Raw genomic sequence first — 27341 nt, 5'->3', positions numbered from 1 at the left:
CTTAGTGGGAAGTCTGCTCCTTGCTCTTCCCCTCCATCTGCCCCTCTCCCCCTGCTTATGTTCTTTCTCCCTCTCTCTCTGTCTCAAATAGATAAAATCTTAAATTAACCACATATGGACCATAAATTTCAAAGTATTTTTAAAGTGTTTTTAATCCCAGTGCAATTAAGTTTGGAAACCAATAACACAAGATGACCTGAAAACTCTAATTCACTTAGACATTAAAGAGAACATACTTTTAAATAATTTGTAGATCGAAAAAGAGATCATACTAGAAATTAGACAATAGAAATAAATGAAAAAGCTCTTACATATCAAATCTTGTATGGTGTGGCTAGAATGGTACTTGATTGGGAGCTATAATCTTACATACTCATATTAAAAAAGAAGAAAGGCTAAAAATAATAATGAGCTAAGCATACAATTTAAGAAGTTGGGAGAGAATAGAAGAAAGGATGGAAGAAAATAATAAAAATAAGAGCAGAAATTAATAATGGCAAGATTGGTCAAGGAAAAGAAAGTGCACAAATAACCAATATTAGGTATGGAAAAGCTGATGAAAAAATATAGTAAGAGGAAATTTTGCACTACTTTACACAAAAACCTTGAAAACTTTGGCAAAGCAAGCACATTTCTAGAAAATACTACTTACCAAAACTGACTCATGAAGAAATAGAAAGACCAAGTTGTACTATAACTGTGAAATGAAATGGAAATCACTAGTCAAAAATCTATTTGTAAAGAAAACACTAGTAATTTACCAATTCTGCTAAACATCTAAGACACAAATGACTTAAATCTTTCCCAGGATTTTTCAGAAAAAATAAAAAGAGGGAACACACATTTTATGAAGCTAGTATAAAATTGTTGCCAAAATCAGAGGCTATGCCCATCAGATATAATGACTTAGAAAGATACGATAATTAGGGCATTGTTGTTTTGGCGCTGATATAGACAAATAGACCAGTAAAACAGAATAAAGTTTAGAGAACACCTGTCCATAGATGGGAACTTGTTTGCTGACAGAACTAGCATTTCAGATCTGTGTGAAAAGATGAACTAACTGTTCAGTAAACAGTGCTGATGCAATTGTTTAGCTGTGTTAAAAATAAATGAACATTTATCCTTTTCAAAGTAGATTAAGAACTTACAATATGAGATAATTTATCATTTTTAGAAAGTGATGTAGGATGGGGAGATGGGGTGACTGGGTGATGGGCACTGAGGAGGGCGCCTGATGGGACGAGCGCTGGGTGTTATACTATATGTTGGCAAATTGAACTTAAATAAAAAATATGTTGAAAAGTGTGATGTAGAATATCTGCTAATGTTAGGATCGAGAAAGATTTCTTAAACAAGACACAAAAAGTACTAGTTGTACAGGAAAAAAATGGATAAGGTCTTATTTTAATGTAGTTAAACTTACCAATGTATAATCATGTATAATCATCAGTGTACATTAGTGTACATCTTTGAGTGTATCTAAAGACACAAGAAGAAAGTGAAGAAGCAAGTCACTAATAGGTTGTTTGCAAGCTGACAGAGAATTTGTATTTGGAATATGTAAAGAAATTTCCTAAGAAAAAGACAAATCATCCAAGCAAAAAAGTGGTGCAAGATGTGGAAAGGAATTTGCAGAAGAGGAAAAGCAAATGACCAATAAACTTAGAATAGATTTTCAATTTTATTAGTAATCAAGCAAATGCATCTTAAAACTCTAAGATATCACTTCATACTTTCCAGTGTAGCAAAGTCAAAACAAAAATCCTGATTGTATCAAGTAACGTCTACCCGAGAACTCATACAGAGAGGTTGCGAATATGTATTGGTACAGCTTCTTTGTAATATATTACCTCAAAGAGGTGCATAGCCCACAGCTACCAGTACTAATTCTGACATATTCCCTGGAGAAACTCTTTTTTGCCAATCAGGGGACGAGTCAGGACACTCATTGCAGTGATACTTAAAATAATGAAGAACCAGAAGCAATCCAAGGGTCCATTGTAGGGAAATGGATGAATTATACTGAATTTATTCCATGGAAAGGAATGAATAATAGCTATAATTGTCAACTTGGATGATTTTTTGGATCATGACATTGAGCTAATAAGGCAAGTTGCAGAGGAATCCATCAGATATAGTCCTATATATAAATATATCTCAGAATTGTGCAAAACTAAATGATACATTCACATGCATGCTTACAAAGGTGAAATATTAAATATTAAAAATCTGGAGAGTAGTTATGTCTGGTTGGGATGGGCAGTGTATAGAATTGGGGAAGACGCTGGCCTACCCATTTTTTTCCTTTGACAGTTTGTTTATTATTCATTTTAATTGAGGTCTAATTGACCTATGCCCAGGACCCTCTAAAGCCCTGATAGAGGCTTGCCTGTATTAAGCTGGTGGTGGGTATATGGGGTGCTATTTTGCTGTTCTCTGTATTTTACAAACTTTCTAAATGTTCCTTTCTCTGTGTTTGATTTTTGATATATTTGTAACTGAACATGTGGTAGAATGACATGGGGCAGAAGAAAAGCTGAAGGTGCCCCATATGCACTGAGTTTTTCATCTTCTGTCCTCCCTGTGACTCTTTCACGTGCATTGGGACTGACATGGGCACGTCTGACTGGTCTCCTTTGCCTCTCCTGCTAGTTCTTATTTGCTTCCTACAGATCAGTATTTCTCTATCTTTTTCCCCTCCATTGTCACCCTACTTCCCTGAACCTTTTTAGATATGATTTTTCCTAGTTGTGACTTCCTTACCATGAAATTTGAATGTCACAGGTATACTGTCTATATATATATATAAGCTTGCCTGTGTTTTGTGCATAAAGAGTGAGATTTTCCTGTCTCCAAGAACCAGCCTCCTGTCCCCCCCCCCCCCCCCCCAAACCGCCTAAGAGATCTGGACCCTTGGATAATGCCAGATGTAGATTAACTTTCCGGATGCTCTGCTCATTTTTTTTAATAAATTTATTTTTTATTGGTGTTCAATTTACCAACATACAGAATAACAACCAGTGCTCATCCCGTCAAGTGATGCTCTGCTCTTGACTGGGATGCTCCTCCTCCTTTCCAAACTTCCTCTATTTTCAGCTCCTATTTTGCATGTACCAGCATCAGATATCTATTTAGTTTAGGATGTAGATGTTCCTCCATTTAATTTGCTTGGTACTTTGAATTAATGCTCTTTTTATCTTCGGCAGCATTCAGAGTGCTTAAGAGCTATTGGGTGAATCCCAGCTTTGCCGCTTTCAAACTATGCAGTCTTAAGCATGTTAGTTAATACCTCTGAGCCTGTTCGTGATTTGTGCGGTAGGGACGGTACTGCTTGCTTCTCGGGGTAGTAGTGAGGGTCTGATGTTTTTCAAGGTTATGTTTGTATAAGATGAAAGCCAAATGTGGTTGCTGCTGTGGTCTGCTGGCATTTGCAGTGTGCTGGGATTGTGGTCTGTGTGTGTGCTTCTGGGAGCAGTTACCTCTACCGTGTTCAAGAAAGGAGGCAACTGTCTTGAGATTCTAAAAATCCCTGAGGGCAGAGGCTGTCTGTTCAACCACACCTACACTCCTCCCATGCATGTCTTTCTCTGACCCTCTTTCAAGCTTGTGTTGGATTGTAGGGGGGAGAAGGGGAAGGATTGAGAGACACATCCCTTCCCCTCAGGAAGTTGGTTGAGAATACAGAGGAAACCAAATACTGATCTTTTTTAATTTTATTTTATTTTATTTTATTTTATTTTATTTTTTTATTTATTTATGATAGTCACGCACAGAGAGAGAGAGAGAGGCAGAGACACAGGCAGAGGGAGAAGCAGGCTCCATGCACCAGGAGCCCGACGTGGGATTCGATCCCGGGTCTCCAGGATCGCGCCCTGGGCCAAAGGCAGGCGCTAAACCACTGCGCCACCCAGGGATCCCCAAATACTGATCTTGATTCTGGACCTGACGCAGTGGTGGGTTGGATGCCTGGGAGGCAGAGTGGGCCGCATCTACCTTGGAGTGTCAGGGAAAGCTTCTGAGGAGGTGCTTTTGAGCTGTGGTTTGAAGGATGTAAAAGTATTTGCTGCTTGGACTTCCTGCATCTCATTACCAGGCATGGGTGGACAGGTGGACTTTATATCTGCAAAGCACATCTTCTGCAAAGTCAAGAGAGGGTGTTCTTTGCAGAGTTTGCACTGAGTCACCTCTGTGTGTGTGTCTTTCCCATCCCCTCATCCCAACCACAGGCCCGATTTGTGTGACAGCTGGTGGGCAGGGTTCTGCTTGTGGCCGGGGCATAGTGCTTTCTTTGTCTGAGTCTGTTTGGCCCTGATATGTAAGTATGAACCACAACTTTGGCCCCATTAGCTTCGTGCTTTCACCACCTGGACTAAGTGTTCCAGATGGTGGATGTTTTTGGGACTTACTGAAGGTGGACGATTTGGGCTGCAGTTGTCTATTTCCCCATTCTCAGAGGTGTCAGGAGCTGTGGACAGACAGGGCCTGCAGGGATAGTGTGTTAGCACCTTAGCTATTCTTGCTGTTCCAACCCTTCAGTCCTGAAGGATCCTTCCCATCGCCATCTATTACCTAATCTCGTCTTTTCCTTTGCTGGTCCTGCCTCCTCCCAGAGAGAGGCAGGTTATGTTCAGAAGTGTGATTGCTTTTCTTTTTCTTTTTCTCCCATCCAAGTACTAACCAGGCCCGACCCTGCTTAGCTTCTGAGATCAGACGAGATCGGGCGCGTTCAGGGTGGTATGGCCGTAGACTCTTTTTCTTTTTCTATTCTTTTTTTCTCTTCCCTTCCCTTCTCCTCTCACCATGATAAATAATAAAACTTTCCACTGGGCTCCTTGGCCAAGGTTAAACCCCTTTTCTCTGGGTAGGGCTCTCTCTCTGGGTTCTGGCTAGACTGCATCAGAGGCCGGTGCCCTGGGAGGGGAGGCTGAGTAAGGGCTCTGAGCTTTGGCTGTGGGTTTGTTATGATTGGATTGTGTGTTGGGTGGGTCAGACAGTTGCCTCCTTTCTTGAACACCCCTGTGGCCTTGCCACCACCTGAGACATTGTGTTCTTTGCCCTTGGAACTAAAAATACCCCTGTGTGAACCTTTTGAGAAGGCTGGCCTGGTGTGGGGGCTGAGGGCGGCTGCTGTTGCTGACCACAGAGCAGTTTTGAGCCTACCTCCGAGGAGCAGAGCCCACATGATTAGCATTGGGCCCTGAGCAGCTGAGCTCATCCGCCACAGGCCTGAGAAGTGTGGTCCCGTGGTGTTGGCTGAAGTGAGTAAACTAACCTCTGGAAGGCTGTGGTGAGCAGCGTTCCCTGCCAGCGTCTTATTGAAACCACACACCTAATAGGAATCTCATGTGCTAACCAGACTTCTCCACCTCCATCAATGCATATTTAAGGAGGGATGAAATTTGCTTTGTGTGGGCCTTGCTGGCCTTCGCTCCCAGGAAAAGCAGGCTAGAATGTGGTCGTTTGGATACTGGATGGTTTTGATTTTTCCCTCTTTGTTTGGGGAGATGTACGTAAATATATTTTTTTTCAGTAGCAGCTGCAATTGATTATATGGTACGTAATCAATTATGCCATGTCTAAGGATTATTGATTGGCTTTTTATTTATTTCTCAAACAGTGCCCCCACTGAGTGGTTTCTGGGCAGACGTACAAAAAAATTCGTAGACAGCAAAGTCTGGTATCGTTGCCAACAGGAGTCCTCACCGAGGCTTTTACCCTCTCCCCCTTCCCCCCCGGACGTTAGCTCTGAGGGAGCCACGCAGGCACATCCTCTTACCGCGTGGAGCCCCCGGCACAGGCACAGAGCAAGCTGAAGTGGGAGAGGAGGATGGAGTGAGAGGCGCATTGCCAGCAGCTGTTCCTGTGGCTGGCTCCTGACTCCCAGTGAAGAGGCTGAGAAGGGAAGGAGGGCGAGTCCACAGTTCTTCCTCTGGGGTGCTGGTTTCAGCCTTGGAAACACACCAGTTCAATTGGTTAGTGTCCCCGAGCCCCTCCCTGGGGTGAGAGGCAGCAGGTTCTATTACAGATGTCCCGTCCCTGTCAGTGGTAAGAGTGTTGAGATTTTCCCCAACACAATAGGGTTGTAAGAGACCCCTGTGAGTGGAAAGCAGGCAGTAGGCAGTGAGATGTAAAAGGACTTCGTTCCATCTGCATCAGCAAAGCAGCCTTCGTTTATAAGTAGGTGAGCGGGTTGAGACCTTTGGGAGACAGCAGGTTTTCACGTCAGTGGACTAAAAAGCCCTAAATTTTGGTGTAAACTTCTTGTAAAGTCCAGAGACTTGGGGAAGCATACCCATCACACATATCTACCCACTTCACTATTCTAACATTTGTTCGTTTATCCAGTGTTCACGGGACACTTGCTATAAGCTGGGTACCGTGATAGGTTCTGGGCTTACATTATAACGTGAGCAAGACAGGGTGTTAGCCTGTGGAGGGGGCCTATTGAGCAGAAGGTCAGTTCAGCATAAACACAGCAAGCAGGGGGCAGGTGGCCGTCCTCCTGCAGCCTGGGCGGGAAGCACTGTGTCACATTCAGAAGGCTGCTGCATCCCCACTTTGGCTTTATCTCAACCGCCGCAAAATCTAGTTTCTTTCTTACTGTTTGTTAGATTTTAATTTATTTTTTAATTTTTAAAAAGATTTTACTTATTCATGAGAGAAATACACACACACACAGAGGCAGAGATTGTAGGCAGAGGGAGAAGCAGGCTCCATGCATAGAGCCCGATGTGGGACTTGATCCCGGGACCACAGGATCATGCCCTGAGCCAAAGGCAGATGCTCAACTGCTGAGCCACCCAGGCGTCCTTGTTTGTTAGACTTCTAAAAATTTATTCTCTTCCCTCATCTGCCTTTTCATCTTCTACTAGAAACTGAAGAGCCTGGAATAAGGCGAGTGAAGTGGGTCAGGACAGTCCTGTGCCTTAGCTAAGTTTATCTGGCTTGTCTTGTTCTCAAGCTTTGGGTTGCTCACACTTTGATCCTTATTTTTATTATTCTTTAAAAGATTTATTTATTTATCTTAGCGCATAGACATGTGGGGAGGGGCAGAGGGAGGGAGAGAGTGAGAAGCAGACTGCACTGCCTAGAGCCCACCATGGGGGCTTGATCTCACAACCCTAAGATCATGACCTGAGCCAAAACCAAGAGTCAGATGTTTAACAGACTGAACCATCAGGTCAGCCCTGACAATCTTACCATTTACAAGGGCTTTGTGAATGCAAATTAAAGCCACCAAGAGATATTACCCCACACTGACCAGGTTGCCTCAGATGAAACAGTGATAGCACCAAATGCTGTCAAGGATGGGGATAAACTGGATCACTCATACCTTGCTGGTGGGAATGCTATTTGGCAGATTCTTCGAGAACTAAATGTGCAACTACCATGCTAATCTAGCAAATATACCCTTGCACATTTATCCTGGTGAAATAAAAACTTATTTTTTACACAAAAACCATACACATATGTTCCTATCAGTTTTGCTCATAATAACAAAAAACTGGAAACTCAGATGCCCTTCAACAGCTGAATGCTAAACAGTGGTACGTCCAGGTCATGGAATACTATGTAGCAGTGAAAAGGAACAACTTTCAATATCCTCAGCAAGTTGGATGAATCTCCAGGGAATTATGCTGAGTGAAAAGAGCCAATTCCAAAGCTTACATACAATTTTCAAAATAAAATTTTAGAAATGGGTAAAATATCAGTGGTTTCCAGGAGTTAAGGATGTGGGATAAAGGGGGTAGGAAGGAGGTAGTTAGAAAAGGCAAGAGATCCTTATGGTGATGGAGCTGTTGGCTGTCTTTACTGTGGTGGATACTGAACCTCTACATGTGATAAAGTTGTAGAAAACTAAACACACACACAGAAATATAAGCAAAACTGGGGAAACCTGGATAAATTTGGTAGATTGTAGCAATGCCAGTATCCTGGTTGTGGTGTATTACAGTTTTGTGAACTGTTACAATTGGGAAAAAACTGGGTAGAGTGTGCATGGGATTGCTCTATATATTATTTCTTATAATTGCCCTGAGTCTACAACTATCTCAAAAATCTCAAAAACATTTATAAAATTAGAATTCAAATTTTTAGATTAAACATCACAGCCCATCACTAAATTAAGCTCATGTTTTATTTGTACACTTGATCAACAGAATTCTCTATGCCTTCTTTTCAAGGGACTAATAATTCCCAGTCAGGAACATTACTTCATTTAAATGAATCTTTAAAACTGGAGCTTGACCTGGATCATGTGTGTGATCAAAACTGTGTATCTGGGGATCCCCGGGTGGCTCAGTGGTTTGGCGCCTGCCTTTGGCCCAGGGCGCGATCCTGGAGTCCCGAGATCAAGTCCCACGTCGGGCTCCCGGCATGGAGCCTGCTTCTCCCTCCGCCTGTGTCTCTGCCTCTCTCTCTGTCTATCATAAATAAACAGTTTAAATAAATCTTTAAAAAAAAAAACCTGTGTATCTGTCCAGATTGCCCTGAGAACTTGGAGATAAAGTCTTAGTCCTTTTAGCGAGCAATCAGAAGTATTGTTTTAGAATAAGATCTAACACATTTTACTTTTAAAAAGATTTTACTGATTGAGAGGGAGAGTGCGTGTGGGAGTGGAAGGAGAGGGAGAGAGAATCTGAAGCAGATTTCGTGGCGACACAGAGCCTGACCCGGGGCTTGATCAAACAACTGTGAGATCACGACCCGAGCCGAAACCAAGAGTCAGACGCTCAGCCGACTGAGCTGCCCAGGTGCCCCATAACACATTTTTTTTTTTTTTATTTTTGAAAAGTTAAATAGTTCCTGACATATTTGATGTCAGAAGCTTAATATCGGATTCTTAAGCATTTTCACTTAGGTAGACAAAAGTTTGAAAAATATATAAGCACTTTTGCAGTAGAAGTAGATGGAACAGGGTTGCATTAGGCCTTTACATATGAAAATGATCTTTGCAACACTTGGGTAGAGCCCTCCTCTTCCTCTTCCTCCTCCTCCTCCTCGGAGCAGACCATCCACGACACTGCTTGCTGGTGGGCAGTGTTGCTCTTCCGTTTCCAGTCCCTCACCATACTGATTCCGTCAGGTCCAGACAGGTGTGCAGATGGACAGTGCTTGGAGGAGGGGTGTCCTAAGGGCTGTATCGATAGTGGGGACTATCCTCTGATGCCAGTTAGAGAGTAAGGCGTCGATGGCTGACCATACTGTCAGGAGTTTAGTGGAGTTCTAATTTATATAATAGTTCTTTTTTATTTCTAAACCAGTGATTATTTTTTGCATATTTTGCACCTTTTCCTTTACATCACCTGTCTGCCGTGGACGTGTATGGTAGAGCTGCCTCTCCCCACCGGGGAGATGAGTAGGTGATATGAGAGATAGTGGAGAACATGAAGGTATCGTGAGAGCCTTTTCTGTGCTGTCTCAGAACAGCACTGCATGTCGCCTGCCTGTCTTGTTTGGCAGGAGGAAGACCGTAGGGGATGAAAATTGGGGGCAGAGTTGTGTGCCTGGACGGTAGCTTTGGTGAGTTTGGTTAAATTCATTCGTCAGAGAATCTGGTTTGGCTTTTTCCAAATCAGAGCCCCTTAGTCTGTGGTTAAATTCCCAAGTAGAAGCCGAACAAACAGCCTTCTTCCAAATGGATCAAATAACACTTAATAAAAATGTAGTTGTGTCTATGTATGTAGCCATGTGTGCCTGGAAAAGGATTCTTGGTGGTAAAAGCTGTAGATCATGTTGGAAAACCTTTATTTTTCTTTGTTAAAACCAGTTCTTAAAATGGTCTTTGGCAACCTTGTTTCTTATCATTGGACTCTACCCAGAGGTGAGTGTTTGGGGGAAAATTTGAAGCAAATTTATGTGACTGTTTTCTGCGGGCAATAGCATGGAAAAACAGTAAAACTGAATTGCAGATTTCTCTGATTCTTCTAGGGACTTAAAAGTGCCTGACCTAGTTGCTCAGTTAAAATGTTCTCTCTTGGAGTGTAGGTTTGGGAAAGAATTGTACTTAGACAATATTTTGGAAGAGTTAGCATCTAAAGCTAGGATTTATAGTCTATGGTCCACATCGGTCTTTGCCTTAAAGAATTCTTGTTTTCACAATGAATACCCACCATTTGCTTCGACATGGATGGAACTGGAGAGTAGTATGCTGAGTGAAGTAAGTCAATCGGAGAAGAACAAACATTATATGGTTTCACTCATACGGGGAATATAAAAAATAGTGAAAGGGAATAAAGGGGAAAGGAGAAAAAGTGAGTGGGAAAAATCAGAGAGGGAGACAAAACATGAGAAACTCCTAACTCTGGAAAACGAACAAGGGGTAGTGGAAGGGGAGGTGGGTGGGTGGGGATGGGGTGACTGGGTGACAGGTACTGAGGGGGGCACTTGATGGGATGAGCAGTGGGTGTTATACTATATGTTGGCAAATCGAATTCCAATAAAACATATACAAAAGAAAAACTACTGAAAACTTAAAAAAAAAAAAAAAGAATTGTTTTCACAAGACCTAAATTCAAGTATCCCCCACTTTAAACTCAGTGTATTTCTGGAAACCATATTTTAAAGTACACACCAAAAAGGACCCATCGTATTCCCTATAGGAATAATAACTAGTATTTGTATTGCCCTTACTATGTACGCAGACAACGTTCTGTAAACATTTGTGTAAACATGTGTAAACATTTCACCTGCATTAGCAATCCTCACAGCAGGCTCATGAAATAGATACCATTATCCTAATTTTACATATGAGAAAACTGAGGTAGGGAGAGATTAAGTACCTTGCCTGGAGTCACATGGCTAGTTAATGGGGACAACGGGATTTATTTTAGGCAGTTGGACTTTAAAGCTTGAGTGATTAAACGACCGTAATATGTTGCCTCTCAAATAATGTCAAACATTATTGTGGTTTTTAAGTAAGGATTTACCAGCCAGATATGACCAAGTATAGATCATAAAAGCAAAGACATGTTTAGTTAGTTATTCAATGTCAAATAGCTATAAAACTTAATTGGATAGAAAAATATTCTGATTCTTCTAAAATGGGGATGAACATGTCAATCAGATTGACTCTGCAAAGGCCTCAATACTCTATAAAGCACATAAGATACTTTTTCTGCGACATAAATTTGACTGTAAACAATATGCTAGTAAAAATGTAGAGTGATATTTTCATTTAAATCTCTGGTTTAGACTTTGAAAGCTGTTTGTGTTTTGAATGTCCCACTTGTCTCGAAGAGACACTAATGCTTTCACCTTCACTTCTGCAGGATAGTGTATGTAGGGGCTAGTATTTCAGATTGGTAGTTTTTCCAGCTGTTTTTTGGCTTCCATAGAGTCTTTGAGAAGTCGGCTAAATATCTTGTTGGAGGGGATCCAGTGGTGGGTGGCTTTGGCAGAAGGCTGGAGAGTGGCTCCTTGCTTCTGGGGGGATCTGGGGGAGTTCTGGGGTAGGCAGCCAATATTCTGGGGATCGTGTGGAAGGTCCTTCTGAATCCTGTGTTGCACTAAATCCCCAGAGCGGTGAGAATAGTCTGGTTAATGGATCGCTAAGCATTATGCTCTTCTCTATAGAATGTTTAATAGCAATACCCAGTAGCTCACTCCTTTCTCTTTTCTTCCCTGCCCCCTCCCTCTTTTTCTCTCTCCCTGGATTCCTCCCTGTCTGCAGCACAGACCCTGGATCCTGGGGGCTTATGGAATGTGGGCCTCCTGGTGTGTGCTGGGGGCCCACGGCACAGCCATTATTTTTCTCCACACCCTCATCTCCTTCTGTGTAGCCCAGCTCCGGTCACTGGCCCTCACATGGCTCTGTTCTCTCTTCCTGCTCTCCACACTGAGGCTGCAAGATGTGGAGGAAGTTAAGGTAAGTGTAGCCGCTTTACCCTTGGCAGTGCTTCCATTGGGCAGACGCCTTCATTTTCAGCCAAGAGTCAGTTGAAGAACCGTGGTGGGGGTCCCTCCAGTGGCCAAGTGGGGTTGATGCATGTGGATCCTGGTGTGTTGCGTTCTGCACTCGTCTTTTGTATCTGACTATGTATGCCTTAGCCCTCTGGTTGCCCAGGGTTGACCCTGTACCTCTTTTCCCGGTTTGGTAGGCATGGATGGTGCCAGATGTCGCAGCAGCAGTGGGTAAGGAACAATGGGAAAAAAAAGCAATGGTCTTCTGTGCATTTAATAAAAAATCATCTGTAGAGTGCTCTACAATTTATAGGAAAAACTCACATTCCTTATCTCATCCGAGGCACATGATAGCCCTTGAGACAGATAAGGCAGGTGTTTTCCTTGCCCAGAAAATCTTAGGAAGTTTTGATATTCTTTCTTTAGTCGTCATGGAACTGAAACTTCTGGGGTGTCTTTATTTTTATGCACTTGTTCATTCCCTCATTCATTGATACAAGTGACAGCACTCAGTGCGCCCTGGATCAGCAAGGTTGGGGCAAAGAACATGATGGGACCAGAGGGTGAGCTGATTCCTTGGCTCTTCTGGTAACTGTCTTTCCTACTTTTGAAACTGGAGGCAGTCATTCAACCTGAATCTCAATTTCATCATTTTGAAAATGAAATCAATAGGTGCTCTGTCTTCCTCATGGAGTCGTTCTGAGGCTCTAATAAGATGATATCTATTAAGTGATTTTGTAAAAATTGTAGCCTTTTGAAAATTCAATAATTTTTTTCTGTTACACTATTCTTAATTTTTCTTCACTCTCACCGACAGACTGGGGCTAACACTTGAAGCACATATGTCCAAATCTGGACTTAAGAGAGAAAGTAGGGTAATAGCTTCATCTTGACAAAAGACGCTTCCCACAGTGATGAACTCTAGGTGATCATCTAAGTACATGTGCTTAAAAATAGATGTGCACTAAAAATAAAAAGGAATCCATAGCTAACTTTTTGGGGACCTGGCAAATGTAAAAAACAGACTCCAATTGTAATTATCATTTGTTTGGGAATAGTTAGCATCAGTTATGGATGTTGGTAGGGAATAAACATTCCATTTATTATGCAGACTAGAGATTTGAAAAATACTGCCCAAGGGGAACAAATGACCAGAAACTAGTTGCTTTGGGTTTTCATGCTTTTGCATGAGTAGTTCTCTTGGTCTTTCTTGGTGGCTGTTGAAGTCCTGGGCATGGAACAGAAACTCTTCACTGCTTAGTTTTTCTGTGGAAAGCTGTTAAAGCACCCCCACAGATCACATTCACTGTTCCTTCCTTTGTCCCAGTTTTCTATCTTTTATTCCCATTAATTGTTCTTCTCATTAAAAAAGCAGGGGCAGCCCTGGTGGCTCGGCGGTTTGGTGCCACCTTCAGCCCAGGGCCTGATCCTGGAGACCTGGGATCAAGTCCCATGTCGGGCTCCCTGCGTGGAGCCTGCTTCTCCCTCTTCTCTGCCTCTCTTTGTGTCTCTCATGAATAAATAAATAATAAAGTCTTAAAAAAAAAAGCAGTACATACGGGTTATGGAAAATGTTGAAGAATAAAATGATCCATAATTTTACGTCTCCTAGCACTGTTAAGGTCTTACCACATACATATTTTCATATATGCTTGTTATTTCTTATTTCAGCTTGCATTGTAATCATATACTCACATTACCTATCTCCTGTACGAGGATTTAGACACATCGAGGGCAGGGACTATTTTTCTTGACTGTTTCTAAAGCTTATTTGGCAAATCCTCCTCCACAACATGTGGAGCCAAATTAATAACAGAAAAGCAAAAGGAGAAATACGTTTGAAGGCAGGAATCCCATGTGATATTTATAAGCCTCTCTTTGCTTTCTGGATTGTTGGGGGAACTGTCAAAGTACCCACTGGCTGTAGTTAATCTCCACGTCGGGATGAATCTGATAGATGCGTATCTTGGAAAACTTTTCATTACAGCACATCAGGCCTAATGTGAAGTTGATGGGTGGTGGTAGAGCCACTCTTCTGCCCACTGCTTGTTTCTATTACCGGTGAGATTTACCTGCTGCTCCATGGTTCTCAACTCCCTTTACGGTAGCTGCTCTACCCATGGAAATGAAGTCCTTCCCAGGGGACTGGGTGGTGTCCTTCCTTGACACCCAAGAGTTGTTCTCTTCTTGTCACTTTGCAGAGAGGGTGGTACCAGACAGAAAATGAGTACTACCTACTGCAGTTCACGTTGACCGTGCGTTGCCTGTACTACACCAGCTTCAGCCTTGAGTTCTGCTGGCAGCAGATGCCGAACGGGCACAGCTTCTACTCCTTTCCCTGGCTGGTGGCCTATGTCTTCTATTACCCCGTCTTCCACAACGGGCCTATCCTCAGCTTCCCGGAGTTCATCGCAAAGGTAGAGCCCATTGGGGACTGGATTGGTATTCTGTGGATTAAGGCTCCATCCTTACTGGTCATGGCCATCCATGAGACTCCCAAGGCTCTTCATTCAGGGGCACCCTCAAATTTAAAACATGTTATTGTTGTGACTTCGTACGTAATAAATGAAGTACTTAACGGAAAATAAATATTTGAAATAAAGGTCAACTTGTCTCTTGCACATGTTGGCTCGAGGAACCCCACACCCTGACTCCTCGATGGGCTCTGGCAACTAAGATTAGTAGCTGGGCGCAGCAAGAAGTCCCAGGGAAAGAAAAAATTGGATTCTGATGGTATTACTTGGAAAAGTAGAAAGGGAAACTGTCTAAGGCTGTTGGTTGGCAAATATGACTTTGTGATATCACTGCTTATGAAATACCTCTGTCATCACCTGGGAATTGTTCAGGGTGACCTAGATGAGACAGCAGAGTGGAGTTGGAGGGAGTTTGAACGTAATAATGTGTTTTGGGGTCCAAAAGAGTTTCTGCCCAGGACCCAGCTTCCCTACAGCCTTGTCTGAAGTTCCTGTAAAGCTACCTTTGTCATTCCCACCTCATTTTCCCTCCTACTTCGAATTTTTGTTCTCATTCCACAGCTGGCCTCATGGAACGTGTTTATGAGGTCAGTCAAGGTTCAGTAAATTGATAATGCCTAAAACCTATGTTTCTCTACAGGTAGTCCTACCTCCTACCACCAGAACAAAACAATCTTGATGGAGATGGGGATGACACATATGCACACACATACATGCACACACAACACAGCATATGTACACACAGAACACAACACACGCCTGTGCACAACACACACAAGCACATACACACATATGCATACACACGCCTGGAAATGAGTTCGAAGTGCAGGGCCCGCAGCCGTGTTGCATTATTTCCTAAGGGCAATGTGTACGGCGCCCCCTGGAAAAGTAGCAGGTTTCTTAGAAATCCCGTATTCTATCTTAAAGATCCTGTGAATTATACATTATACTTAAAAGTATATTTCTGCATTATAACAATAATGTAGCTTTAAAATTGCCAATAAAATTTATTTAATTTTTTTTCCTCCATAGATCTTCAAGTGAGATTGATATTCTCGGCAGATATATGTTTAGCATATGGTTTCTCATACCTCAGTTTGGGTTACAAAGGTCATTCTTCTGTCATGAAGTAATTTGAAGTTTGTGTCTGAGAATTGTATTTAAAATTATTGTGTAAAGACAGGTGGTTAGTGATGGCAACTGATCTAATTTAGTGGTTCTCAAAGTGAGGTCTTTGTACCACCAGCAACAGGACTATCTGGGAACTTGTTAGAAATGCAAATTCTTGGGATGCCTGGGTGGCTCCCTGCATGGGGCCTGCTTCTCCCTCTGCCTATGTCTTTGCCTCTTCCTCTCTCTCTGTGTGTCTCTCATGAATAAATAAATAAATCTTAAAAGAAATGCAAATTATTGGGCCCCACCTCAGATCTGATTCAGACACTCCAGTGGTGGGGTCCAGCAATGTGATTTATTAGGCCTTCCAGGTGATCCTGCAGCCTGCTAGAGGTGGAGAACCATTGTCCTGAGTTCCTCAGCAGAGCTGGGGGCTGGGGGTGTCCCAAGTGTAGGTCAGGCCCTACAGGTTTCTTCCTGTAGGCAGTCAGGTGTGGAGACTGGCTGCATCTCTGTCTTACTCCCTCTCTTTTTCAATCCTTTCAAAATGGAAGCACGTGCTAAAACAGGGAACTGGGAAGGTAAACCGAGACCTTTCTTTGTCTGGGAAGAGTCATAGGAAAGTTGGTCTAGAGAAGGCAAATGTTTAGTAAGCTGCAGGGCAAGTAAAAACAGCCACGAGGCTTCCACATTACAGAAGGTTTTTTGGGGCACTGACCCCCTTTGAGAAAAATGGGTCTTAAAAAGGAAGCAGTTAGGTAGGAAGCTAAGCCAGTAGTGAAAGAGTTCCTTCAGGGAGGCCAAGAAGGAAGAGGCTGCTGGGGGAGGAAGAAAGCCAACTGGAAGAACTTGTAAGCGACGTTTGCTCTGAAGGAGGATGTGAGTGAATGAATATAAAGGTAACATGAAATGGCAGTAGTGAAATTCATGGTTCTACGGTGATGGGGTCAACGAGAGCCAGAGAACGAGGCTCTGCCGCCAGGGGGCAGCAGAGCCCCACCGTGGAAACCAACCAGAAGGGGGAACTCTGGTTGATAAAAGACAGCATTAGGCACACCGTGGGGGGAATGTATCTTTCACCCCATGCAGCTTTTTTTTTTTTTTTTTTTAATGTGTACATCGCATACACAGGATGAGGGAAGCATAGAGGAGGTGTCCTCTGTGAAGTCAGCCATGTGCAATTTGCACACCCATCCTGAGCAGGTAAACGTTTGCCTGTTAAAAGGCCATAGTGCCTGAACTTGGAGGCCATCTCAGATGGCATTTGGAGTTTCAGGAACATGTGCCCCGTTTATTTTTCTCCCATGGTCTGTGGAGCTCAGATACTGAGCGAGGAGGGGTGATGCTAGAGGACGGGGCAGCTGGGGACAGGTTTAATAAGCAGAGGCACTTACCCACAAGGCTTGTTCATTCACTTAGCTTGGAGCCCAAGCAGGTTGAATTGTGCAGTAGAGGCTGGCGTGGGGAAGGATGGTGAGTCTGAATGTGGTAGGACCAGGGGGCTTTTCCTTACAGAGCCAGTGCTCAAATGGTTAGCTTGCATGGTGGCTACGAGCAAAGGCCCGGGAGCCCAGCCCTATTGTTAACAGGGTTTGAATTCCTACTTCGCTTTAGCTTTTGAGAGTATTTAGTGAATTACCTACCTTACTGGTGAAACGGGAAGAATAATAGTACCTCCCTCATAGGATTATTATAAGGATTAAAGGATTTTGTATAGGTAACATGGCTTGACATTTGAACACCCTGAAGTGTTCATGATTACTATTATTGTTGTTGGTAGCCAAAAGCATGTGGCAGTTTTGGGAGAGGTTATTGGAGGAGGTCATGGAGAGGATATGACTGCTGGTTGACCCATAAGCTGAACCCAGATAATCAGAGGCTCCTCACACCTTGCCCCATCCTTAGAATGTACATCCCACCTGCCATTCCCCACTAGGAGCTATTCCAAGGACACACAGCCTTGAAAGAGTAAGGTGTCATTGAGACCCTTGGACTCGAATATGTGACTGAACTGGGTTAAGGCCTCTATCTAAACTTTTAAGATTTGGTAGGCGGGTGTGGAGATCTTGCAGCAACTCGAGACTAGTCTTGTGTTTAAGTTCCTCTGTTTATTTCATCTGCCACCTACCAATCTGGAGTGCTTTACCTCTTCATTCCCTCCTTGTCCTCCATGTAGAGGGGCCAGTTTCACAGCTTACCCCTTGGTGGGCCCAGACTTAAATGGCTAGGGCTGGTAAGAGCTGGGCAGGCAGACAATGTCCCACATGTGTCACTCAGCGTTTGGGGTGGGCTCTGGCTCTAGAGACCAGCTGGAATAATACAGACTGTAATAAAGAACACCAACTGAGCGCTTGCTCCGAGCCAGCTGTGGCATGTGCTAACTCCTTCATCCTCACAGCCACTGGAGAAGAGAGATACGATTGTTACCACCACTTTACAGATGGTAACACAGAGGCAAAGAGAGGCTAATTGAATGCAGATTGGGGGTGGAAGGAATCCAGATGTGAGCCTTGCTGCCAGCTGGGCAGCCAGCCCCACAGGAGTTAGAGGCTGCAGTGTGGCCTGGTGGATATCTGGATCTGGAGGCTCAGGCTGGATAGAGCAGTGGCAGTGCTTGCTGTTGTGGCAGAGACCACTGAGTACCATCGGCCTTGGTCTGGATGCCTGGGGAGAGGGAGGTGAGGGCTGATTACGGAACACTCTGCTGGGAGTCGGGTATGATCTGAGACCATGGACTGGAGAGAAGTTTATCTGTCACAAAGCATAAGACTCCTGGCTACAATGCCCTTGACCCAGGCGTAGAGGTTGGAGCAGAGTTGGCAGAGTCAAACGCTGGCTCCAGGGAAGGCTTTTGTTTGGTGCTCTTAAATATATGTATTATTAGTGTGTGAAGGAAAAGAACCTTTCATCTTTTAGAACTGTCATCTTTAATCATCAGACTATCTTTGAAAGGCTTCAATATTCCTTTTTATGCAATTTGCATGAAATGAGGTTTTAAAATATAATGTGTTTTAAAATGCACTTTGCAGATGAGTTAATGTGTATTTTTTAGTGGAGTCTTAACTAAAAATTCCCATTGATGGCAGTTTCCAATGGTCTTAAGGTTGGCACTCCCCGAGGTTTGAGATATCTCAAATGAAATGCTTGCATGCAGACAAGAGAGCTCATTAGGTGAGCTGTGTATGGCATATCTTTTATTCCTGCTGGATTGACAAGGGACAAATGCTGAATTTTTTAAATAAAAGGGAATCAACTAGATTGAAGGTATAAATGGACTGTAATCATATGACACTAACGAAAGATGAAAAAACTTTTTTAAGTACAAGCAAATAGAGTAAAAAACTGGATTGTTTTCCTTCTCCTGTATTCATTTGTATGATTAAGGAATAGACAATTCTGTTACTCTGAATGAGGAGGCATCCAACATCAAAAGGTAGGCATTGCAGCGGAAAGTTCAGCCCTTCTGGTCCAGTGGTGACACATAATTATACCTTATTAAACCGGGTAGAGAGGTTTTGCCCTGGGGAGAGTAGGTGAGCCATTATTGGGAAGCCAATCAACCACAAAATGTACCTCATGTTTCTCCTTAATTATAGATATTTGTGTCATTTTAGACTGCACATTGTTTGGGGAAGCTAAGGCAGGCCTCTGAATGGCAATTGCCTGGAGCTAAGAGGTGATTGGGTAGGCATGTTTTCCTGATTGCCTCATGTCACTCTCTTCCCATCCAGCTGCTTCTCTATTCCCTGGCTTGGGGCTGCACGCCCCAGTGATGCTCTGAGGCCTCAGGTACAGATTTGGTCTTCAGGAGACCTGAGCCTGGGATGGGCTTATGCTCAGGGTCCTACAGGCCATGTGCACAGTTGCTTATTTAGAAACAGGGGACATTTTGTCGTGTGAAGATTGTGTTCTGTCTACACTGCTTTTGAGGCCGTTATCACATTCAGCCAGGGGCTTGCTTCCCTCCAAGAGTGTGGCACCAAGAAAGGGCCGCCTGTGGTCTGGAATGGTTTAGTTGCCTCTTTGAGTCTTAGCTTAGCTGATTGCCTTCTGGCCTCCGCAGACCAATGGACACTATGTTCAGAATCGTTTCCTCATTTGCTGATGGCAGTGAGGTCCAAATGAATTTGCTTTAGAGAACTGGGAAAGAATGAACGAAGAGGAACTCAGCTCCTTGTTGTTAAGAAAATCAACAGGTGAGGTGGGAAGTTGAGGAGAAGTAAAGATGGGTCCAGTGTAGGACAATGAGCATCTTACGTGTAGAAGATGCTAGGCTGCCCAGGGGGGCGGGGGGTGTCCTGAAGCTAGATATTTTTTTAGAAGGGTGAAGAAATAGAGGACCTTGCCTCATAGACAGAGAAGACTAAAGTCTTCACGATATTGTGAAGTTCCATTATTTTCCCCTTTGATTATAAAAATAAACAACTGTTAAAAGCAGTCTAAAAATCTGACCAAAAGGGGTACAATCACCGTTACCATTTTGGTGTGTGTTTTTCTAGTCTTTAATTATTTAATGCACGTTGAAAAAAGTAGTTTTCATGTCCACATAATATTGAGGTGCGCTCATGCATTTGACCAACCTCCCACTGTTGGACATTTGGGGTATTTCCTTTTCTTCCCAATTCAGTAGCAGATGTGAATGATTGGGCAGGTAGTCATCTCTGCATTGAGGCTTTGTCCGTCCATTGGCCTACAGATCCATTGCTGTAGTCGTTGTCTGGTCTTGCAGAGCACACACACTTCAGGTATGCATGCGGATGAAAGCCACCCTCACTTTATGCCTGGAAAGGGATGTGCATTGGGTCATATAGTCCAGCTGTGGTTGCACAAAGCCCTGATAAGCCCAGTCTTCCTTCTGGGAAAACCCTTCCCAGATAACTTGGCAGATCTCTCCCAGCAGTTATGGTTGCTTCTAACAAGGCAGATTGCTATGGCTGGGCAAAATACCTCCCCAAGGCCAACTGTGGAAAGCTAATGGAAGAAGGAAATTCCTGTTAGTTTGATCAATTTACATTGAAAATATTAAACCAATACACTTTCCTTGGTATAGCTACCTAAGCAGATGGCAAAAGGGAGGAAGCCATTTGTGCAGATGACTGCGATGCCTCTGAACCAGCCAGAATTTCTTAAGCTGGTGTCTTGCTGTGAGAGGACAGTTTGAGAAAGTAGTAGAATGTTTGGTCAAAATGGAGTAAACGTAAATCCCCTGGTGTGCAGATTTCCCTTCCTCCCTGAGGGCAGCGCCTATCATTCCTGGCTGCAGTGGGACCCCCTGCACCATTGGTGTTCAAGGAGTGTGGGAGCCCAAGAGGCCCTAAGGATGAGCCTTTCCTGTTCGTGTAGCATCTTGAGCCCAAATTGTCAAAAGCTAAATCAAGTCCATTTCTTCTGCCAGCGAATGTTTGCTGATCCAACTTCATCATTTATGCATTAGCTTCACCTCTACATTACAAGGCAGGCTTCAGTCTAATAAAATCTTGTCAGAGTAAGATCCAGACCACTTATATGCTTGCTCATTTTTGTGTGTTTGCCTAGTGATGTAAGGCTGAAATTGAATTCACACAAATTTTATAAGGTGCTTATGCATTTCAGCATCTATGTGTTTTAAAGTACTTTTTTTTTTAAAAAAAGATTTTATTTATTCATGACAGAGACAGAGACATAGGCAGAGGGAGAAGCAGGCTTCCTGTGAAAAGCCTGATGTGGGACTCGATCCCAGGACCCCGGGACCATGACCTGAGCTAAGGTAGACACCCAGGTGCCCCTAAAGTATTGTGTATCCCTAGACAGCAGGCAGTGAGGCAAGACCCAGAACCCAGCTACTGTGATAAAATTGGTTCTGTGTTGTTCATATGTTGAGTGAACTCTCAGTAGTCTGTCCTTGTCCATGAATAATAGAAACGTCCTTCTCTCACCTTTGGCATTTGGTCTTGTCCTATGTCCTAATTCTGCCCTGAAACTGGTATGCCTCTGGGATGCCATGAGGGAAGAATGTGAAGAAGGCGCAGTAGGAGGCACCCAGGTTGCCAGATACCAAATGCCAATTAGCCTGTGCTATTTATATGCGGGTGCTGTGCTGAGTACTTCATATATATCATCATATTTAGTCATGACCATTTTTTTCACTTTATGTGTAAGGGAACCAAGCCTCAGAGAGATTAAGTAACCTGCTTGGGATCACACGGCTGTGTGGTTTGTGCTAGAATCTGATCCCAATTCTGACTGTAAAGTTCATGTTCTTAACTTACATTGCACTGTGTGCTGATTAAGAGACTTGTCCTGTGTACTGTCCCTGTGTTTATTCTGCTTTATTTCAGAAACAACTTCAGTTAAGAGAACACACCCACATCTAAATTTTCCCTTGTTCTCAAGCTCTGTCTCTCCTCCCTTTCTCTTACCAGTTCTGTACCCCTTCCTGACTTGGCCCTACCTTTACCAGCCTTACAGGTGGGTGGGTGATGGATGAAGACAGGCAGTGTGACACCTGAGCCTAAAGAGACCCCAAAGTCCTGAGGGGGAGTACTTCGGGTACTGCCCTCCACGCTGGGCTTTTGCAAAGCTGTTGCTGTGGTGAAGGGATGCAGAACCCACCTTGGTTCTTGGCGCTAGGCTAGCTCGTTGATCCCACCCAAGCTTGGATGTGACTTTTTCACCCAAGAACAATGAATAACTACACTGACCCTCTGTTGGTATAAGTGGCAATGATGTTTGTGAGAAGTTGACTAGAAATACTGTCTAGGGGACTATTTGGAAGATTTAAAAAGTCAAGGCACAATCCAATGACTTCTTTGGTTTCTCCTTTAGGTGCAGCAGCAAGAGTACTGCTCGCTGAAGTCCAACCTTTCCGCCTTTGCCGTGGGGCTGGGTCGCCTCCTCTGCTATTGGTGGTTGGCAGAGCTGATGGTTCACCTCATGTACATGCACGCCATCTACAGCAGTGCCTCTCTCCTGAAGGCTGTCTCTTGTTGGACCTTAGGTAATTGTGGAAATTACTGTCAGTGGAACAAGCATCAAGAGTTAGCTTCAGAGTAAGGCTGGGCTGGGTGGCAGACAGGGTGTAGTTGTCTTGAGTAGTCCTTCTTTTTTTTTTTTTTTGTTTATTTTTTATTGGTGTTCAATTTACCAACATACAGAATAACCCCCAGTGCCCGTCACCCATTCACTCTCACCCCCCGCCCTCCTCCCCTTCTACCACCCCTAGTTCGTTTCCCAGAGTTAGCAGTCTTTACGTTCTGTCTCCCTTTCTGATATTTCCCACATCTTTTTTTTTTTTTTTTTAGCTGACCTTGTTCCTCTGTGGCCAAGCTGATGCATGTGTGAGGTGGATGATGGATGTGAGGGCCAGGCTTTGTGGTCTGGGAGCTAAGGGTGGTAGGAATCCCTTTTCATAATGGAATCCTACTAAGCTTACTGGGGTCTGCATCTTTATGGTGTGGCCAGCACTGTAGTTGACAGCAGAGGGCAAGAGATGTAGGGGACAGCCTTCGAGTCCCTGCAAAGAGGCGATGCTCCAGGACTGAGTTGGGCTGTGGTATTCATTGTGGTTCTCGTGGATGATACTAAAGAAGAGAATATGAGCTTTAAGGCGGGACAGACCTGGGCTTGAGTCTCAGCTCCACCTACCACTAGTGGGCTGCCTTTGACGGGTTACTAAACCTCTCTGCATCTTTATCCTGTGAGGGGAACAGCCTTGAGTTTGCAGGTTTGTTTTGAGGGCTAAATGGAACCATGCAGGTGAAGGGCTTAGCTCATAGTGTCTTGGTAGATAGAATAAACGGTGTGTGCTAGTGTATATCCCTCCGTTGCCCCGCCCCCTTTTTTTGGTCTGCGCATTTCTTTATATCTGCAAGAAGGTGGGATGGGAGTAATCTCCTAAGCAGGACACAGTCTCCAGTATAGGACTGGTCTGTGGAGAAACCACTGCTCTTTATTTCTCTGGCCAAAACAGCAGAGACCGTGCCCCTTTCTGGACAAAAATCTCCTATTTCCTTGTTTGCTCTCCTTTTAAGAACTCCCGTGGTAGCTGAATTCAGCCTTGTGGTCTGACCTCCAGCCTGTAGCTCCACTGGGAAATGTGTGATCTTCCAGTCAGATTAAGCTGCTCCCTATGGAGGGCAAGAGTACAAGCCTGACTCCTTATCTGTTTGGTGATTTATAGATTTTTTTTCAAGTCTTGATTGTCCTTGATATCACACATGCTTAATCAGAATGTTTTCAAAGAAGATACCTTTTAGGATTGGAAAAATACTAAGTTGTTTTAATTAAAGTCTCTTTCCCCTCCCCCCCAACAAGTCCTTTTTTTTTTTTAATAGTTGAGGGTAACTAATACAAGGTTTTAATGAAATGCTTAGACAAACAGAATAGGAGGAAACGATGACATGCTAAATCAGATCCCTGTTGTACTGCACCCAAATCAAGCTATCAGTTCATGTGATTTTAACTATAAGTAACAGAAAGCACAACTCAAAATGCGGTTCAGACGATACAGAAAAACCGTTATCTCTAAGGTCAGCACCAGTGGTAGTAAATTCAGTGACTCAGAAAAGTCATTAATGATCCATTTGGGGATCTGTTACTCAGTTTAAGAAATAACCAGAATCCTAGAAGCCCTTTGTTTATTTCTGTAACCCATTACTTTCTGTCACCCTCTCCTGAGTTTTGGTTTAGTCATTCCCTTTTTTTTTTTTTTTTTTTTACTTAAAAATACAGACTTTATTTTTAGAGTTTTAAACACTTCTAGGTTTACAGAGAAATCGGGAGGAGAGTGTAGAGATTTCCCATGTACTCCCTGACCCTCACATGCACAGCTACCCGCACGAGCAACATCCCCACCAGGGCAGTGTGTTTGTTGTAACTGATGAACCTACATCAACACATCATTATCACGTCAAGTCCATCATTTACGTTAGAATTTACTCTTGGTGTTTGTCGTACAGTCTGTGGGTTTTGACAGATGTATAATGACAAGTGTCCGCCACTTTAATGTCACAAAGTAGTCTCATAGCCCTGAAAATCCTTGGTGCCCTTTGTTTTTATCCCTCCCTCCTGTCTAACCCCTGGCAACCACTGATCCCTTTACCATCTCCGTAGTTTTGTCTTATCCAGAATGTTATATAATTGGAATGATACAATATGTAGCTTTTCCAGATTGACCTCTTTCACTTAGTACTCTTATGCATTTAAGGTTTCTCCATGTCTCTTCATGGCTTGATCACTCATTTATTTTTAGCACTGAATAATCCATTGCCTAGAATGTACCAGAGTTTGTCCACTGAAGGACATCTTAGTTGTTTCTGAGTTGTACAATTATGAATAAAGATGCTGCGAACATCTGTGTGCAGGTTTTTGTGTGGACAGGAATTTAAAACTCCTTTGAATAGATACCACGGAGTACAGTTGCTGGATTGGATGGTAAGGGTATGTTTATTTGTGTAAGAAACTGCCCTACTCAGCCCGGGTGGCTCAGCGGTTTAGTGCCGCCATCAGCCCAGGGCATGATCCTGGAGACCCGGGATCGAGTCCCACGTCGGGCTCCCTGCATGGAGCCTGCCTGTGTCTCTGCCTCTCTCTCTCTTTCTCTCTCTGTCTCTCATGAATAAATAAATTAAAAAAAAAAAAAAAAGAAACTTGGAAACTGTTTTCCAAAGTGGCTGTATCATTTTTGCATTCCCACCAGCAATGAATGAGTTCCTGTTGCTCTGCATTTTTGTCAGCTTTTGTTGTTGTCAGTGTTTAGGATTTCAGCTATTCTAGTAGGTATAGAGTGGCATCTCACTGTTGTTTTAATTTGCAATTCTCTAGTGACATTTGATGTGAAGCATCTTTTCATATGCTTATTTGCCATCTTTGCATGGTGTCTGTTCAGGTCTTTTGCTCATTTTTAAATTGGATTTTTCATTTTTTTAATTATTGAGTTTTAGTGATTCTCTGTGTATTTTAGATAAAAGTCCTTTATCAGATGTATCTTTTGCGAACATTTTCTCCTAGCCTGTGGCTTGTCTTCTCACTCTATTGACAGTGTCTTTCACAGAACAAAAGTTAAAAAATTTTGCAAGTCCAGCTTATCAGTTATTTCTGTCATGGATTACGCCCTTGGGGTTGTATCTAAAAAGTCATTGCCACATCCAAGGTCATCTAGATTTTCTCCTATGTCCTCTTCCAGGAGTTTCGTAGTTTTGAACTTTACAGTTAGATCTCTACTCCATTTTCAGTTAGTTTTTGTTAAGGCTGGAAAGTCTGTGTTTAGATTTTGTTTTTTTTTTTTGCATATGGATGTTCAGTTTTTCTAGCACCATTTATTGAGAATATCTTTGCTCACATTGTATTGCCTTTGATCCTTTGTCAAAGATGGATTGACTGTATCTATGGGGGTCTACTTCCGGGCATTCTATTCTGTGCTATTGATCTTTTTGCTTATTCTTTCACCAGTGTCACACTGTCTTGATTACTGTAGCTTTATAGTAAGTCTTTAAGTCAGATAGTGTCAGTCCTCTGACTTTGCTTTTCTCCTTCAATATTGTTCACTTTATTTTTGGTCTTTTACCTCTTCATATAAACTTTAGAAACAGTTTGTTGATATCAACAAAATAACTTGCTAGGATTTTGATTTGGATTGCATTGAATCTATAGATCAATTAAGGAAGAACTGATATTTTGACAATATGAGTCTATGAGCATGAGATACCTTTCCCTTTAATTAGTTCTTCTTTGTTTCAACAGAGTTTTAGTTTTCCTTATATATAACGTTTATATTTTGTTAAATTATACCTAAATTTTTTGGGTGCTAATGCATATAATATTGTTTTTGATTTCAATTTTTTAAAAAAAGATTTTCATTTATTCATTTGAGAGAAAGAGAAAAAGAGAGCATGAGCAGGGGTGAAGGTCAGAGGAAGAGGGAGAAGCTGACTCCTCACTGAGCAGGGAACCCAGTGTGGGCCTCGATCCAAGACCCCAGGATCTTGACCTGAGCCAAAGGCCAACACTTAACCGACAGAGCCACCCAGGTGCCCCTGTTTTTAATACCAAATTCCACGTGTTCACTGCTGGTATATTGGAAAGTGATTGACTTTGGTATATTAACCTTGTATCATGCAACCTTGCTACTATTGTTATATTAGTTCCAGGAGGGTTTTTTTAAAAAATATCTTAATTATTCATGAAAGACAGAGAGAGAGGCAGAGACACAGGCAGAGGGAGAAGCAAGCTCCATGCAGGGAGCCTGATGTAGGACTTGATCCTGGGTCTCCAGGATCACGCCGTAGGCCAAAGGTGGCACCAAACCGCTGGGCCACTTGGGCTGCCCAGTTCCAGGAGGTTTTGTTGTAGTTGTTGACTCTTTGGAATTTTCTACATATACAATACTGTCATCTGCAAATAAAAATTTCCTCCTTCCCAAAGTGTATAGCTTTTGTTTCATTTTCTTCTCTTATTATATTAGCTAGGACTTCCAGTATGATATTGGAAAGGAGTGATCAGAGAGGACATGATTGCCTTTTTACTGATCTTAGTGGGAAAGCTTCTAGTTTCTCACCATTAATTATGATGGTAGCTGTAGGTTTTTTGCAGATGCTTTTTTATCAAGTTGAGGAAATTCCCCTCTATTCCTAGTTTGCTGAGAGTTTTTATCATGAATGGGTTTTAGATTTTGTCAGATGGTTTTTTTTTTTCTTTTGCATATGTTGATGTGATTATGTGTTTTTTTTCTTTTTTGGTCTGTTGATGTGGTGGATTACATTAACTGATTTTCAGATGTTGAACCAACTTGCATACGTGGGATAAATCCTGTCATGGTGTATAATTGTTTTTACACTTTATTGGATTTGATTTGCTAATTCTTTTTATTATAAT

General features: G+C 42.9%; 1 protein-coding gene across 6 annotated transcripts in view; it reads left to right on the top strand.

Annotated features, from left to right (window-relative positions):
- HHAT (hedgehog acyltransferase) overlaps positions 1 to 27341 on the top strand; it is a 347101-nt gene that overhangs the window by 54000 nt on the left and 265760 nt on the right. For 4 of the 6 annotated variants that reach the window (XM_077902208.1, XM_077902207.1, XM_077902209.1 and 1 more), the window contains exons 5-7: positions 11675 to 11869; positions 14106 to 14321; positions 22296 to 22467. In XM_077902208.1, the coding sequence (XP_077758334.1) occupies positions 11675 to 11869; positions 14106 to 14321; positions 22296 to 22467 (583 nt within the window). The remainder of the gene's footprint in view (positions 1 to 11674; positions 11870 to 14105; positions 14322 to 22295; positions 22468 to 27341) is intronic. The other 2 variants (XM_077902212.1, XM_077902213.1) reach the window with 1 other exon arrangement.

This window comes from Canis aureus, chromosome 6, assembly GCF_053574225.1.
Source record: "Canis aureus isolate CA01 chromosome 6, VMU_Caureus_v.1.0, whole genome shotgun sequence".
Classification (NCBI taxonomy): domain Eukaryota; kingdom Metazoa; phylum Chordata; class Mammalia; order Carnivora; family Canidae; genus Canis; species Canis aureus.
Note: the sequence above shows the minus strand (reverse complement) of the source record. Positions and strands in the feature narration are given on the sequence as shown.